Source organism: Mercenaria mercenaria, chromosome 5, assembly GCF_021730395.1.
Source record: "Mercenaria mercenaria strain notata chromosome 5, MADL_Memer_1, whole genome shotgun sequence".
NCBI lineage: Eukaryota > Metazoa > Mollusca > Bivalvia > Venerida > Veneridae > Mercenaria > Mercenaria mercenaria.
The window spans coordinates 52,183,968-52,202,359 of record NC_069365.1 but is presented as its reverse complement, the minus strand read 5'-3'; the positions used below and the strand labels follow the sequence as shown (position 1 = coordinate 52,202,359).

Below are 18,392 nucleotides of genomic sequence, written 5' to 3'. Positions count from 1 at the left end.
TAACTCTGATTTGAATTTTGACAGAGTTATGTCCCTTTTTAACTTAGAATTTTTTTACTGGCAAATCTCTAATTCAGAGTCAAGCACTGAGAAAAGTCGAGCACGCTGTCTTACGGACAGCCCTTGTTAAGAAAGGCAAAAGCTGAAAAAACTGGATAGATTAATAGACTGTCACTTTTATTTTGGAACACTGTCAAAAAATTAAGAATTTTCAGTTTGTTAAAGTGTATGTTTGACAGTCAGTTAACAGAAACATTTAAGTACTGGTTTGGAATCTAAAAACATGATTGGATTTATTAGAATTATATGTAACACAAATTTGTGAAATGATTTAATTTCATGGGCACAAAATTTGGTGGTTTTGGTCAAAACTGCTATTTCTTGGAGATTTGAATCTGTGGACACAAAATGAATGGAAATTTTGCTAGTTCATTGAGATTTAGTGTTGTGCTTGACACAACCATCAGATCAACAAAGTTTAATACTCCACAAATATCAATGATTTCACACGACTTTAATCAAATCAGCTACAAAACATAAAACAACAAAGACAAAAAATTACATTATCTAACATGGACATGTATAAACAGGTGATGCAACAAGCAGGAATAGATGGAGAGCAAGTTGTCTTGCTACTGGAGGATCATCATTTTGTGGATCCTACCTTCCTGGAGCTGGTCAACAGCCTTCTGTCTGCTGGAGAGGTACCGGGACTGTACACGCCGGAGGAGCTCGAACCCATACTGAACCCACTGAGAGACATGGCGTCAGAGGCAGGATTTAGAGGCACCCTAATCAACTTCTTTGCCCAGAGTAAGTGGTTCTATGTTGTTATCTTTTTTTTAAGTCAGTTCTATGCATAGAATATTGATATTTATAAGACCACTTCCTCAAGCTACTTCCTTGATAGAGAATATCTGAAATGTAGCAGAGCTAACAACCAGCAAACTGCGCAGAGTTATCAGGTACTAATTTAAGAGAGGAATAACATCCCTAAAAGTCATTTTGCTTAAATGATTGGCTCTATGGGATGAAGATGAATTGTTTGTGACATGGCTAGTACCTAAAATATTGACCAGGCAAACTGACAAATGCCCCATTTGCTTGTATTGGATTCACAGTGAGGACCTATTTTGAAATTTATTTACACATCTGTAACATTTGTAGACGAATTCTGGTGCTGTAGCTGCAGAAACAGTTCTACATAACCTTAACCTTTAGCCTGCTGGAGGCAAGTGATTCTTGCCTTTGCGACCAGTGCAGACCAAGATCAGCCTGCACATCCGTGCAGGCTGATCATGGTCTGTACTGTTCGCTATTCAGTCAGTAAATTTTCAGTGAACACCCTTTCGAATAATAAATGGTATTGTCCAAATTGAATGATGGACCAGTCTATTTTAGAAATTTAGCAGGCTAAGGGTTAAAAGTCTTACATAACCTCAAGCAAGATTGGGTCCAGTGTGAATGTCATCTAACATGTATTAATGGAATTGAGTTAGTGGTAGCATATTAAAGTGGCATTATGAGCATCTTACTGCACATAGTGTGTTTTTGGTGAATGTTCTATAAAAGCAGTTTTCGGTTGCTGTGCATTTAAATGTGTTAAATTAACGATGATGCCGCATAAGCATTTGAAGTTGGTGCTTTATAAATAAAGAAATCGGACTAATAAAATAATAGTTCTTTTCTTCAATCTTCTGCACAGTGATCTTCCTTGCCTATAAATACAGATTTCTGAAGTTGAAGGGAAGCAACTCCTGCGTGCAGTTTGACTTTTCTTAAAAAGACTGCCCCAGTCAAAATAAGAGAAGTCATATTTGGAAAGTTATTTTTTCGTACTGGTAACAGGAAGAGTTTGGTATATTGGGTTAAAAGCTATAATTTCCTCCACCTTTTTTACACACACATCTATTTCAGCTGGATTTTTACTTGAAAATACCCATAATTCCACTTTAAATATTTTTTGTCATATTTCAGTGAATCTGAAGATCTTAGAAAAGATATTTGCTGTTTTATAGACCTAGCTGTGTTATGCTTTTTCAGGGATCAAAGCCAACCTTCATATAGCACTGATTATGGACTGTACAAACAACAAGTTTATTTTGAACTGTGAGAGTAACCCAGCTCTATACAAGGAGTGTGCTGTACAATGGATGGAAGGCTGGAGTAGGGACAGCATGATCAAGGTGAGGGTGTTGCTACTGAAATGTCATTTGAGCCGTGCCATGAGAAAACCAACATAGTGGGTTTGCGACCAGCATGGATCCAGACCAGCCTGCGCATCTGCGCAGTCTGGTCAGGCTCCATGCTGTTCGCTTTTAAAGCCTATTGGAATTGGTGAAACTGTTAGCGAACAGCATGGATCCTGACCAGACTGCGCGGATGCGCAGGCTGGTCTGGATCCATGCTGGTCGCAAAGCCACTATGTTGATTTTCCCATGGCACGGCTCATTTCTTTTGTCCTTATAGATCTCATCAGTAATATAAAACTCATTTTAATCCAAAAGACTTGTTTCATAAAAAAGATGGCCATCTTTTTTAAAATCTTTTCAGTAATATAATATTTCCAAATTTTGTCCTTAAACTGACAGCTACATTGTAAATGACCAAATTTGACATTTTTGTTTGGAATTAGTACTTCAGTTGAAAATGTTATTATGAAATATTTTTGTCAGTACATGTATTGAAATTATAACAAATTATAGAAGTTATGAAATACGTCATAAAATTCAGATGAAGTGGAATTGTTTAGATTTCTTGCACCTCAAAAGGATAAAAGAGATATGCTTGCTGTTTGAAGACAACATTACATAATTTATGTTTTTAGCTCACATGTCACTTTGTGACAAGGTGAGCTTTTGTGATCGCGCAGCGTCCGTCGTCCGTCCGTCCGTCCATCCGTGCGTCCATAAACTTTTGCTTGTGACCACTCTAGAGGTCACATTTTTCATGGGATCTTTATGAAAGTTGGTCTGAATGTTCACCTTGATGATATCTAGGTCAAGTTCGAAACTGGGTCACGTGCGGTCCAAAACTAGGTCAGTAGGTCTAAAAATAGAAAAACCTTGTGACCTCTCTAGAAGCCATACTTTTCAATGGATCTTCATGAAAGTTGGTCAGAATGTTCACCTTGATGATATCTAGGTCAAGTTCGAAACTGGGTCACGTGCCTTCAAAAACTAGGTCAGTAGGTCAAATAATAAAAAAACCTTGTGACCTCTCTAGAGGCCATATTTTTCATGGGATCTGTATGAAAGTTGATCTGAATGTTGATCTTGATGATATCTAGGTCAAGTTCGAAACTGGGTCACGTGCGGTCAAAAACTAGGTCAGTAGGTCTAAAAATAGAAAAACATTGTGACCTCTCTAGAGGCCATATTTTTCAATGGATCTTCATGAAAATTGGGCAGAATGTTCATCTTGATGATATCTAGGTCAAGATTGAAACTGGGTCATGTGCGGTAAAAAACTAGGTCAGTAGGTCAAATAACAGAAAAACCTTGTGACCTTTCTAGACTTGTGAATGGATCTTCATAAAAATTGGTCAGAATGTTAACCTTGATGATATCTAGGTCAGGTTCGAAATTGGGTCACGTGGATCAATAACTAGGTCAGTAGGTCAAATAATAAAAAATCCTTTTGACCTCTCTAGAGGCCATATTTTTCATGGGATCTGCATGAAAGTTAGTGTGAATGTTCATCTTGATGATATCTAGGTCAGGTTCGAAACTGGGTCACGTGCGGTCAAAAACTAGGTCAGCAGGTCTAAAAATAGAAAAACCTTGTGACCTCTCTAGAGGCCATACTTTTGAATGGATCTTCATGAAATTTGGTTAGAGTGTTCACCTTGATGATATCTAGGTCAAGATTGAAACTGGGTCATGTGCAGTCAATAACTAGGTCAGTAGGTCAAATAATAAAAAAAAACCTTGTGACCACTCTAGAGGCCATATTTTTCATGGGATCTGTATGAAAGTTGGTCTGAATGTTCATCTTGATGATATCTAGATTAAGTTCGAAACTGGGTCGACTGCAATCAAAAAGTAGGTCAGTAGGTCTAAAAATAGAAAAACCATGTGACCTCTTAGGCCTTACTTTTGAATGGATCTTCATGGAAATTGGTCAGAATGTTCACCTTGATGATATCTAGATCAAATTCAAAGCTGGGTCACGTGCCGACAATAACTAGGTCAGTAGGTGAAATAATAAAAAACCTTGTGACCGCTCCAGGGGCCATATTTTTCAATGGATCTTCATGAAAATTGGTCAGAATTTTTATCTTGATGATATCTAGGTCAGGTTCAAAACTGGGTCACATGAGCTCAAAAACTAGGTCACTATGTCAAATAATAGAAAAAACGACGTCATACTCAGTTCAAAACTGGGTCATGTGGGGACAGGTGAGCGATTCAGGACCATCATGGTCCTCTTGTTTACAGATCCCATACATGCTGCTAACCAAACCACCAAAGATAGAAGGGGCAAGTATTGGAGAGACAAAGCAACACAAACGTAAACTCTCCGGAGGGGAGGAGCTACTAAAGGGTTTTCTGCATGTGCACGAATCTGCTGCCCAAGCTAATATGGGGGCCACACCCAGAAGATACATTGCCTTCCTTAACACGTACCAGCAGGTGTATAGTAACAAGAAAAGAGGCATTGAGACCAGACAGCACCATCTACAGGTACATCTTCCTCTGACTTATCTGAAAAATGTTCATAGGAAAGAAGAAATGTTAGAACAGTGTTGTTAAATATTTAGTTCCACCTAGTCATCCAGTGTGCTCAGTTATTTGCTATTTTTACTGAGGTCAGTTGTTTAGAATGATTTAAATTATACTTTTAATGTCTCTTCCTATTAGGGAGACTTATTGTTCATGTCTTGTCTGTTTGTTTGCCTTATCGTCTGGGTGTCACAAAATCTTGTCAGTACACTTCTTCTAAATGACTTGTCTGATTTTGAGGAAACTTCACATCAACAATATGCAATAATAAATAATAAAGAGTTGTTACACGTATTTTCGCCATGTTCTGATTCTTTGATTTTTCAAGGAATTGTTGCCTTTTGATGATTTTTAACTTTGAAACTTCTGTAGAATTTGTTATGTGGAGAAATATTATTTAAGACTTTATTGATGGATATTTCAGGCTGGTGTTTCCAAGTTGAATGAAGCTAAGCAGTTGGTAGATGAGTTGAAGAGAAAGGCCGGTGAACAGAGTGTGCTTCTGGCAGAGAAACAGAATGAAGCTGACCAGGCACTCTCACATATCACAGAGAGCATGCAGGTAGAGTGTAATAGAATGTAAAACACTTAAGTTATCAAAGACAAAACCAGACTGAGTTGCAGGTCAAATCTTAATTGTACTCATAAACTCAAACTTTAATTCTAGCAAAGGGGTGTTTTTAATGGGAGAGTAAGCATGTTAACAGAGAGGTTCTCATGCTCGCACTCTGCTAACATAACTTTATACCTCTGCCTGTTCCCAGGCAAAGCGTAAATGTATTATGGCCCGATAATGCATAATTAGAAATGATGTTGATAGGATCAAACAGTGCTGACATTCCTGCACAACATTAAATGACTTTGAGGTACAGTATATATTTTTAGCTCTTTGTCAAGCCCGCTTGCGGAAGCAAAGACATAGTCATCCAAATGGCTGTTCGGTGTATGTGCGTGCGTGTGTGCGTCCGTCGGTGCATTCGTCCATCCGGATTTGTTTGTCCGGACCATAACTTTGATATGCATGGAGCAGTCTTGTTTATATTTGGCATGAATGTTAACCTCAGTGATACGGAGTGTCCTGTGCAAATCCCAGGTTTCTGTCCCGAAGGTCAAGGTCACAGAGGTCAAAGGTCATATCAGATCTTGTCCGGCCCATAACTTTGACTTGCATTGAGGAATCTTGTTTATATTTGGCATGAATGTTTAACTCAGTGATACGAAATGTCATGTGTAAATCCCAGGTTCCTGTCTCAAAGGTCAAGGTCACAGTTAGGGCTCAAAGGGCTGGCTCGACATGTTGCCCGTGGGCATCTAGTTATACCTCAAATGCTAGAATAGCATTTTTTTGCACATTTGCTTCATGTTCTAACATCTGCAGAATCCCTCAAGGATACATTGTTCCCTTGAAATTTTGCAGATATTATAACATGAAAAAACGTGCATTATCCCAGAATTGTTTAGGTCTGTAAGGATAAGTGACTGAGATCTGACATACAACCTTAACACTGTTTTAACTTATTAGAGGCCACATTTATTCTGCTAATTTCTTAGATCAGTGAAAGTTAAAAGAGCTCCTATACTTGGACATTAGAGCTTTAACTTTGATCTGCCTGCAGTTTTTGGATAAATTTGAATACTGGTCAGAAATCAAAGAGGCAGTCATCGTGGATGCTTAATATATATTGTCACAACTTGTTTTAAGGTTGTGAACTGGTAATGGCAATCGGCAAATAACGCATTTTCCATATACCATTTTGGCATTCTCCAGTTTTCTATGGAAGACAATGTAGGCGTTAAGCTACAGTTGGGATTGAAAAAATGCTGAATTAGTTAATGTGAAGCAGCAATCACGCAGAAATTGCTGAGTATCATTGCAGATCCACTATCTTAAAGTTGCTGTAAAATAAAAAAGAGAAATGAAAAATTAATGCTGCAGCTAAAATTTGCTTCTTAATTGCTGCTAGGGAGGAAAGAAACAACTCAATAAAGATGTGTTAAAGCTGACTTTAATATGTTCTTGCTGTTTCAATATGTTATCATGTTTTACTTTCTAGAATGCGAATGAGCAGAAGAACGAGATGGAAGTACTGAAACAGCAGGCAGCTGAGGAGAACAAGATACTGGATAAACGGAAGAGAGCTATTGACAAGGAGCTTGCCGAAGTCGAACCTCTCGTGCAGGAAGCACGTAAAGCTGTCGGCAACATCAAGACGGAATCTCTGTCGGAGATCAGGTCTCTCCGTGCTCCTCCGCCAGTTATCAGGGATATTCTGGAGGGTGTTCTCAGACTCATGGGAATCTATGATACATCCTGGGTTAGCATGAAAAGGTACTATAGTTTGCTTTTATGTTAAAAGTTTATCACAAAATATATTATAGATTGGGTCATTGATTTTTAAGGGTTCTGTCTGGAGAAAAAAACTTTAATTTGATGAGGAGACTTTTAGATACATGATATATCCTGTCTTATGTTTCTCAGCAAATGAATGGGAACAAATGCTTATGAACAGTCTAATAAATTGCACTAAAATTGCTTATAACATCCTTGCATCTGATTCATGGTCAAAAGTTCCTTCAGAGCAGCATAAGATTTCTTTCAGGGCTAGAAATACCTTTAGATTTCTCTTCTAAGACAACAGTTCTGAAGAGCAATGTTGCTTGGAAAACTGAAATCTAATAGTTGTGTAGAAGTTTAGAGAGGTGTAGCTAACAAAGGTTATACCATATATTTGAACTACAAGCTGTTCAGATATTTTATATTATATTTTTGCATTTATTTAACAGTTTCCTGGCAAAGAGAGGAGTGAAGGAAGAGATTCAGACGTTTGATGCACGAGGTATCAATCCCAAAATTAGAGAAGATGTTGAAGTCCTATTGAAGAAAAACAAGGACTCCTTTGACAGTAAGGTATGTGAAATTTATGCTGTCTGTTGCATGGTAGATGAAACCTTTTTGAGAATAACATAATCATTTTGTTTTGCCTTCCTCAAAGTTGGGGAAAGGATCAGATTTGTGTTTCTGTCTTTGTCTTACCTGTTGGTACATATTAATGTTAGTTTGTTAAACTTTTATTTCATTAATATGGTAGAGATGGTTCAAATTCTAGGGCCCTTATTTTGGGGTCAAAATAGGGCCCCATAAGAAGACTACACTTTCATCTGACTCTCAAAGAAGCATGCAAACGGAACTTAGATATTTATAACTTGTTTGGCTCAGAGGTGTGGTCCTTATTCTGGCAAGTTGGAATGGAGATGTAACTTTATTGCTGTGCTGGTATATTTCAGAGTGCAAGAAGGGCTTCTGTGGCAGCAGAACCTCTTGCTGCCTGGGTTAGAGCCAATGTACAGTACTCCTATGTCCTGGAGAAGATTGAGCCACTGGAGAAGGAACAAAATGACCTAAAGAAGTGAGTTATAACATTTATTTGTTAACGGGTATGGCTTGTGCGAAAACCAATGTTAGGAATTTATAACAAGCAAGGATCCTGATCAGTGCACATCCATACTGTATGTTTATCCCCACTTCCGTACTGTATGTTTATCCCCACTTCCATACTGTATGTTTATCCCCGCTTCCGTACTGTATGTTTATCTCCGCTTCCGTACTGTATGTTTATCCCCACTTCCATACTGTTTGTTTATCCCCGCTTCCGTACTGTATGTTTATCACCGCTTCTGTACTGTATGTTTATCAATTTCAGCACTTGCATGCAACTGATAAACCAATAGTATGGTCATCTGTGCCATCTGATCTGGATCCATACTGGTTGCAAAGCCCTAATGTTGGGCTTTCACACAGCGGAGCTCAAATACTAAGCTATTTGAAGTGTCTGACTCACACTTCCTAAATGATAAAAATGGTATTTGTGTTGTAAAAATGGTCTCTTTGTGTAAAATAATTTTTGTACATATTTTGGCAAAATATTCTCTTGAAGGAAAAAAACAATACAGTGATATACCACTTGCTTGTGTATTAGTGGCTCAGGCTTTAAAGAGCCTGTTTGCTTAACTCAATAGGGAGAGCGAATATCTACAAACCACAGTGTAGTGAGTTCTATCCCCGTGGGAGGTGTATGTTCTCTTTGATGATTTGATAAAGACAGTGTGTCTGAAATCATCTGTCCTCCTTCTCTGATTCATGTCGGGAAGTTGGCAGTTACTTGCAGAGAACAGGTATGTACTGGAACAGAATCCGGTTACACTGGTTAGGTTTACTGCCCGCCGTTACATAACTGAAATACTGTTGAAAAACGGCATTAAGCCCAAAACAAAACAAAAAAAAATCATGCACCAAAACCCGCTTGAACAGTTAGTTTGGTCCCTGGCTGTTTTCCTTATATTATCTGTGTTTTGAATGCTCGGATCCCTGGATAACTTGAGCATACTCATCTTGTTGCAACCTTTAGTATTTGGTGTTTCACTTTACTTCAAGAGCAAAGATTTTAGATGCTTATTAAATGGTAAAAAAAGCATGCATTCTGGGTTTTTGGTTTTTACTTTCATTTAGCACCATTTTCCACATACTGAAATCAAAAATTTTCATGGATGTCTAATTTCTATGGATTTCATTGTTGCATCTATCCACAAAATTAAATCCAGACAAATAAAAAAAAATTCAACCAGTTTGAAATCCATAAATTTATGTTCCCACGAAATGGTTGCATTTGCTGAAATCGCAAGATTTTATGTCCACGAAATTGAATGATGGCGCAGTATTTTGTTTTATCAAGCCTGAGATTTACATTTTATATCAAACTCTGTGTAAATGAAGGTATATAAAATTTTCACCGCTACTGTGAATCGGTAGCTTAAAAATAGTGTTAGACTGTTTACATGAAGGTTGTACGTTTGAGTCATGGTAAGTATCATAATTTGACTGCTATCCCTGAAGGCCAGTCATTAAATCACAGTTGTTGGAACTGTTGAAGAGCTCATTGATTCATTAGATGCTGTACTGGTAAAAACTCTGGCCGAATGGTTAAGGTCACTGACTTCAAATCACTTACCCCTCACCTCTGTGGGTTCGAGCCTACTCCGGGCATTGAATTCATCATGTGAGGAAGCCATCCAGCTGACTTACGGAAGGTCGATGGGTCTACTCAGGTGCCTGCTCATGATGAAATAATGCATGGAACAGCACCAGGGTTCTGCCTCCACCATCAAAGCTGGAAGGTTTCCATATGACTTATAACTGTGTCGGTGCAACGTTAAACCCAACAGATAAACAATTGATAATTTCCGTAAAATACATAGACTTGGAATTTTTAAAAATAACAAACTTCACTGTAGGAATCTGCATAAGGCTGAGTCAAGAATGGAGAAGCTGAGTCGAGCCCTGGATGAAGTAGACCAGAAGGTAGCTCAGTACAGACACAGGTTTGAGACCCTCACCAAGGAAGCGGCAGAGCTGAAGATCAAACTGGACAAGGAGAATGAGACTATTATAGCTGCAGAGACACTTGTCTCAAAACTTGATGGAGAGTACACTCGCTGGAACAGTCAGGTACTTTTAAAATTTATAAATCGGCATTTGAAAGAGTTTGAAAAATCTGACAAAAAAATTTCATGTTCATGCTCAGTTTTATATGTAACTAAATAGGGGTTTACTGCATGCATGCACACACATAAATAACTTCTGTATGATCAGTACAGTATTTATCACATGTTTGAAATAGCAGGAATGAAATAAAGCCATGTAATATATTTGATATTACATAAGCATAGTTATATTTTGACTTTTATGTTGTCTCGAGTATAGAAAACATTAGTTGAATTGACTTTATCTATATCAGGGAAAGAGAACAAATATCATTGTTTAATCAGAAAAACTAACTTCATTAAGAGAATCTTACGTTTGTGTCTTTCCTCATTGTGTTCATTGAACATGAATAAAAATGATAAAATGCTCGGCATAGCCTCCCAGTGAATAATTTTTTTAGGATCACCTGTATATATGTTTTTTTTCTATATCTAGGTGGGAGAGTTAGATATGGAGCTAAAGGAACTCCCTAAGAGGGTTTTGTTGGCATCAGGGTTTGTGGCATACCTGTCTCAGGCCTCTGAAGATGTGCGCCACTCATGCCTTACCAACTGGCGCGAAGCTCTGGGGATCAATGCTTTTGAGATGAGACGCTTCTTGTGTACAGAGAGTGAGCAGCTTATCTGGAAAGGTGAAGGTCTGCCCTCGGATGACCTTTCAGTGGAAAATGCCATTGTCATTCTGCAGGTGAGTCAGGGTTTGAGCTATAATGGACTAACCCAGTTTTAGAAAATTTTGAGTGAGAGTACCCGTTGTCTTTTACTTGTAAATGATCTTTTTCTACTAAGCTTTGAAATACTTACAATTTATAAAATATAAAATTCTGGATTTAATCAAAATTCTCACTGTTTTAAATCTGAATTCTAAATTATTACTAGCTTACATATATATATTATGTGTATCATTTATTTAATGCTGATACCTATGTTCTCTTTTAGTCTAAAACTGTGACATATAAAACATAATAACATATGTGTATTGCAGCTTTGAATATATTGCTATGCATGAAAAAAATAGCTTACCTATATATTGTCATTACCCAAGGTAGAGATGAGATGGAATAAGATATGTCTATAATGTGTCAAGTGACTCTGCATGAAAGAATGTCATGTGTGGGCTATTTGTAGAAGACATGACATTTAGTATAATTGGGTGAATTACTATAGATTGGGTAGTGTCTGCAATGAGCTTATTTTCACTAACCCTTATCATGCTGGACACGATTGATTCTGCCTTTGAGAGCAGTGTAGCTCATGATCAGCCTGCACATCCGTGCAGTCTGATCATGATCTGCACTGTTCTCCATTCAGTCAGTATCTTTTTGGTAAGCACCCCTTTTAACAGTTAATGGTACTGTCCAAATTGAAAGATGGACAAGTTCATTATAGAAATTTAGCAAGGTAAGGACTAATATCTACAAATAATACCACCTGCAAAATCAAACTATTTGTGAATATTTATCTATGTTACTGTGAAATCATTATTATTCGTGGGGGATTAATTTCCGTGGATTTTGTGGTTGAGTCAATCCGCGAAATTAAATCACAATGAACAAGTAAAATTCCCATTCATTTTATGTTCAAAAGTTGAAATCAACGAATTCATATCCACACGAAATTGCCTTTTTGACCAAAATCACGAATTTCATGCCCACGAAATTAAATGATTTCACAGTATGTCCTAATACTTAAGCAGTCATGTTTCACAAATTTTAATACCATTAATGAGGCTGCCAACTGTGAAATGGCTATCAAGATAAAGCCTTCTTGAAAAGTATCCAATATACAGTGCAAAGATGTCCTGAAAGGGAAATAATATATTGTGTATAATGTAAAAATATTTGGCCAGTTCCTTTGCATGTGTGGGGAAAATACAACAATAGGTGTAATTATACGTAAATGTATGTGACCAGTTAGTGTGCATGACACAGAAATAATATGTTATGATATGTGAAGTAAATAAATGCGACAAATTACTGTGCATGCAGATTACCGACATATCTCCAGGGGTAAGAACGTGTTTTGATCCCACATACTGTCACAAAATTCAGCACTTTTCTCATTGTGTGACTTCACTGCTTGTTTATTTCAGATTTTGTTGTATGGTATCACAACATGTTAAGGTTATACAATGAATCATTTTAAGTCCTTGGGTAACTGTTTTGCTGGTTACTTTGTAGAGCTTCATTACTGCTGAAACAGTTACCCTCAAGCTGGATATTTTGATCGGCACATACAACCAGTGCAAAATCATAAAGTCAGATATATGCATTAAAACCATGAGTACATATGTTACATTCTTTTAGCTTAGTTTTGTTTCTCTGTATTTTGAATTAGAAAAAGGAAATTACTGCTTATAAACCATTGAACGTTCATAACTTGACATTTGATACAAACGCTGCGGAAAAATAAGTGTGAGGCAACATTATGAGTTTGCAAAACTTGGCATCCAAATAATTTAAGCAGAATGTCATTTTTTTATGGAAAAGAGGGGGTATATAGTTTTGCGCATTGTTGGACTGCCTGTCTGTCGGCCAGTAGACCATTTGATTTGCGATCAATAACAAGAGAATGCTTGGTCTCAAAATGGTCAAACTTAATAGGTTGATTGCTTGTGGTCAGTAGATGACCCCAATTTTTATGAGGGATCAAGGTCACAATGATCTTGAGACTGAAAATGGTTTTTGCTTAATAACTAAAGAATGCTTTAGACTTCAGTCATCAGGACTCATGGAAAGATTGCCTGTGGTCAGTTAATGACCCGTTTCATTTAGGGTATCAGTAGGTCAAAGGTCAAGGCCATAGAGTTCAGTAATCTCAAGACTGAAAACAATTTCCACACAATAAGTAAAGAATGCTTTGGCCTACGAAGTCAAAACTTAATGGGATGATTGCCTTGGGTCAGTATATGACCTCTACTGTTGTGAGAGTTAATAGGTCAAAGGTCAAGGTCACAGTGATTTGAGACCGTATGGTTCTGCTATGCAAGTAAAGAATGCTTTTGCCTACAGTCATCAAACTTTAAAGGGTGATTACCTGTGGTCAGTAGATGACCATTTTAGTTTTTAAGGTTAGAATTACCTTGAGACTGAAAGCAGTTTCAGCGCAATAACTTTGGCGTACAATTGTCAGACTTCATATGTTGATTGCTTGTTGTCAGTATATGACCCATTAGTAAGTCAAAGGTCAAGGTCACAGTGACCTTGAGACTGAAAATGGTTTCAGCTCAGTAGCTTAAGAACCTCTTGGCATACTGCCTTCAAATTTCATAGGATGGTTGCCTGTGGTCAATAGATGACCTCTGTTATTTTGAGGGGAGAGAAGGGGTGTGGGGGGTCAGTAGGTTAAGGTTACAATTAACTTGAGACTAAAACAGTTTCAGCTTGATAACTGAAGAATACTTTGGCCTTCATAAGATGATTGCTTATGGTCAGTAAATGACCCTTATTGTGTTGTGGGTCAGTAGATAAAAGGGCAAGGCCATAGTGATATAGTGACTGAAAATGAAACAGGCCGTCATGGAGGGAGGGGGCATACATGTTTTGCAAATAGCTCTTGTTTATATCTGTCTTTTAAAGATATATTTCTTTAAGTGAAGATTTTGTCAAGACTTTATATATATGTATCAGAATGTTGTGGTATCATATAAGAAAATGTCACTTTGTTGTGAAAACTTCCCAGGAGAAAACTTTACCCAACCCTGATATTGTGTGTGATGTGTTTCCCACCATTTTTCAGCTTTTATGCTTTGGATCTTGGGTACCTGAGGGAATGAAGTTGGGTTTAAAGTGAACCTATTCATTGTTTATGTTGTTGGGTTTAAAGATACTTGTCTTTCAGCTTTAAAGTGTCACAGTTTATGCATAATATCAAAGAAAAAATAGTTGATGGAGGCATAATTATAGTGTATTTCTTTTTTTAATTTTAGACAGTTCACCTGAAGGTTAGAAAAACAGTTTGCTAGGCAAAAAGCAAGCATTTCCATTTGATCCTAAATATCTTCTCATTTTTTCCTTCACTCTTAAATTTAACTTGAATTTCTATTTGTATTTTCTATGATCATGAATATGCAAATTACAGTACTTTTATGGTTACAATTTATTCAGCTATTGCATAAATTTGGGTATTTTATTGCAACTGTGCAGAAAAAGTCTTCAAGTCATATATTTCTTTACTATAAATTTCCATATATATAATAATGAGGAAGACAGGTGAGAGGAGAATTAAAATCTATTTTGTTCTCTTTGATATAGGCTAATGTCTTTGCATGTTATGTAGCATCAGTGTCCCACTAGAAGCCTTGTGGATCATTTTAAATCTCTTGAATTATGCTTCTATCATTTTTATGATAAATCATGCAGATGCTTTATTTCTAGATCTATGTCAAATGATTTATGCTTATTTCGCCTGATTTTTTGCTACTGTTGGCTTCCCTTATTACTCCAAATAGCATGTATTGCCATTTTTTTATAATTTCCTTACTGAGGTATAGAGGATATTTGTTTGTTTCAGTGAAATATCAATTTTATTTCACAAGTGAGCATCAAAACTGATATTTTCAAGAGTGGCATAGCCACGAGTGAAAATGACTTTTTTTGGTGCTCACGAGTGAAATAAAATTGATATTTCACTGAAACAAACACATTTTCTTTTTATTTCATGTGTAAAACTCTATTTTTGTTGTGTTATTTATAAAAATGTCGAAAATCACGGGAAAGATCAACAGAAAGCATAATACAAATGACGTCATTTTATCGACGTCATCGTCATTATGGTCCCCGGTATTCATAACGCCCGGTATACAATTTGACTTCAGTTGCGACGGAGGACTGGAACAAGTTCGGCAAAAACAGTGAAAATAAAAATGATAATCTACTGTTTCAAAACTGTGGATTATCACTTTTATTTCACTGAGAAAACTCTGTAATTCACTAGAAAACATAAAATAAATGTTGATATCCAAATAATATGAATTGCTGTTTTTTTTTTTTTAAAATTTTTATTTGCTTTATAAGGTTTGTTGATATCCAGATAGCTTGAATTGCCTTTTTTGATCATTTGCTTTATAATGTATATTGATCTCCATTGAGCATAAATTGCTGTTTTTGATCAGTTGCTTAGTAAGGTATGTTGATCTCCAAATAGCATGAATTGCTGTTTTTGTTTGTTTGCTTAGTGAGGGATGTTGATCTCCAAATAGCGTGAATTGCTGTTTTTGTTTGTTTGCTTAGTGAGGGATGTTGATCTCCAAATAGCGTGAATTGCTGTTTTTGTTTGTTTGCTTAGTGAGGGATGTTGATCTCCAAATAGCGTGAATTGCTGTTTTTGTTTGTTTGCTTAGTGAGGGATGTTGATCTCCAAATAGCGTGAATTGCTGTTTTTGTTTGTTTGCTTAGTGAGGGATGTTGATCTCCAAATAGCATGAATTGCTGTTTTTGTTTGTTTGCTTAGTGAGGGATGTTGATCTCCAAATAGCACGAATTGCTTTTTTTGTTTGTTTGCTTAGTGAGGGATGTTGATCTCCAAATAGCACGAATTGCTGTTTTTGTTTGTTTGCTTAGTGAGGGATGTTGATCTCCAAATAGCGTGAATTGCTGTTTTTGTTTGTTTGCTTAGTGAGGGATGTTGATCTCCAAATAGCATGAATTGCTGTTTTTGTTTGTTATGCCCCCCTTTGGAAAAGGAGGGGTATATTGTTTTGCAGATGTCGGTCTGTCGGTCGGTCGGTCGGTCGGAATGTAGACCTATCCGTTTCCGGATGATAACTCAAGAACGCTTGGGCCTAGGATCATGAAAGTTGATAGGGAGGTTGGTCATCACCAGTAGATGACCCCTATTGATTTTCAGGTCTGTATGTCAAAGGTCAAGGTCACAGTGACCCTGAATAGTAAAACGATTTCCGGATGATAACTCAAGAACACTTGGGCCTAAGATCATGAAAGTTGATAGGGAGGTTGGTCATGACCAGCAGATGACCCCTATTGATTTTGAGGTCAGTATGTTAAAGGTCAAGGTCACAGTGACCCTGAACAGTAAAACAGTTTCCGGATGATAACTCAAGAACGCTTAGGCCTAGGATCACGAAAGTTGATAGGGAGGTTGGTCATGACCAGCAGGTGACCCCTATTGATTTTGAGGTCAGTATGTCAAAGGTCAAGGTCACAGTGACCAGGAACAGTAAAATGGTTTCCAGGCAATAACTCAAGAACGCTTGGGCCTAGTGTCAGGAAAATTGATAGTTAGGTTGGCCATGACCAGCAGATGACCCCTATTGATTTTGAGGTCAGTATGTTAAAGGTCAAGGTCACAGTGACCCTGAACAGTAAAACAGTTTCCGGATGATAACTCAAGAACGCTTAGGCCTAGGATCACGAAAGTTGATAGGGAGGTTGGTCATGACCAGCAGGTGACCCCTATTGATTTTGAGGTCATTAGGTCAAAGGTCAAGGTCACATTGGCCAGGAAGAGTTAAATGGTTTCTGATCTTCTTGTCCAAAACCATAGGGCCTAGGGCTTTGATATTTGGTATGTAGCAAAATCTAGTTGTCCTCTACCAAGATTGTTCAGATTATTTCCCTGGGGTCAAATATGGCCCCACCCCTAGGGTCACATGGTTTATATAGCCTTATATAGGAAAAAACTTTGAAAAACCTCTTGTCCAAAACCACAGGGCCTAGGGCTTTGATATTTTGTATATGACATCATCTAGTGATCCTCTACAAAGATTATTCAAATTATTCCCCAAGGGTCAAATATGGCTCCGCCCTGTGGGTCACATGGTTTACATATACTTATTTACAGTGTGCATATAATTTCTGTTCCTTGTGCAATTACTAAATGCATCAAGGGGGGCATTTCGTGTTCGATGAGCTCTTGTTTGCTTAGTGAGGGATGTTGATCTCCAAATAGCATGAATTGCTGTTTTTGTTTGTTTGCTTAGTGAGGGATGTTGATCTCCAAATAGCATGAATTGCTGTTTTTGTTTGTTTGCTTAGTGAGGGATGTTGATCTCCAAGTAGCATGAATTGCTGTTTTTGTTTGTTTGCTTAGTGAGGGATGTTGATCTCCAAGTAGCATGAATTGCTGTTTTTGTTTGTTTGCTTAGTGAGGGATGTTGATCTCCAAGTAGCATGAATTGCTGTTTTTGTTTGTTTGCTTAGTGAGGGATGTTGATCTCCAAGTAGCATGAATTGCTGTTTTTGTTTGTTTGCTTAGTGAGGGATGTTGATCTCCAAGTAGCATGAATTGCTGTTTTTGTTTGTTTGCTTAGTGAGGGATGTTGATCTCCAAGTAGCATGAATTGCTGCTTTTGTTTGTTTGCTTAGTGAGGGATGTTGATCTCCAAGTAGCATGAATTGCTGCTTTTGTTTGTTTGCTTAGTAAGGGATGTTGATCTCCAAGTAGCATGAATTGCTGTTTTTGTTTGTTTGTTTAGTGAGGGATGTTGATCTCCAAGTAGCATGAATTGCTGCTTTTGTTTGTTTGCTTAGTGAGGGATGTTGATCTCCAAGTAGCATGAATTGCTGCTTTTGTTTGTTTGGTTAGTAAGGGATGTTGATCTCCAAGTAGCATGAATTGCTGTTTTTGTTTGTTTGTTTAGTGAGGGATGTTGATCTCCAAGTAGCATGAATTGCTGTTTTTGTTTGTTTGTTTAGTAAGGGATGTTGATCTCCAAGTAGCATAAGTTGCTGATTTTTTATCACATACCGGTACTTAATAAGATACGTTAATGTCCAAATAGCATGAATTGCTGTTTTTTGATCATTTGCTGACTAAGGTATTTAGTTATCACAGGGTAGTGCCACTTTCATTCCTAGAATTTAGGTTAATAAGTTTGAGTATTTATGCGTACAGGTATTAATTTTAATAAGGCTTAAAGGTCAGAATTTGTAATGCCATTTCACCTCGTTGCAAGTTTTTGGAAGTACAAATCACTGAAGATTGTGGAGATTGAGAGCCATGCACATACATTTTTTCTTTTTTGTTGTCAGTTTTTTTCATGTATATAGGGATAATACATGTGTTTTTTTTTGTATTAACATCTGTAGAAGCCCGCATGATTTGTTGGTTACTGAGATGTTAATTGTTTGCTTAATTCTTAGCCTGCTGGCGGCAAGTGATTCTGCCTTT

General features: G+C 37.3%; 1 protein-coding gene across 1 annotated transcript in view; it reads left to right on the top strand.

Annotated features, from left to right (window-relative positions):
• Positions 1-18,392, top strand: part of LOC123557214 (cytoplasmic dynein 2 heavy chain 1-like) — a 105,789-nt gene that overhangs the window by 67,119 nt on the left and 20,278 nt on the right. Inside the window, exons 49-58 of the mRNA XM_053544602.1 lie at positions 591-813; positions 2,044-2,186; positions 4,440-4,685; positions 5,149-5,286; positions 6,779-7,053; positions 7,509-7,632; positions 8,010-8,131; positions 10,014-10,227; positions 10,699-10,950; positions 12,251-12,271. Coding sequence (XP_053400577.1) covers positions 591-813; positions 2,044-2,186; positions 4,440-4,685; positions 5,149-5,286; positions 6,779-7,053; positions 7,509-7,632; positions 8,010-8,131; positions 10,014-10,227; positions 10,699-10,950; positions 12,251-12,271 — 1,758 coding nt within the window. The remainder of the gene's footprint in view (positions 1-590; positions 814-2,043; positions 2,187-4,439; positions 4,686-5,148; positions 5,287-6,778; positions 7,054-7,508; positions 7,633-8,009; positions 8,132-10,013; positions 10,228-10,698; positions 10,951-12,250; positions 12,272-18,392) is intronic.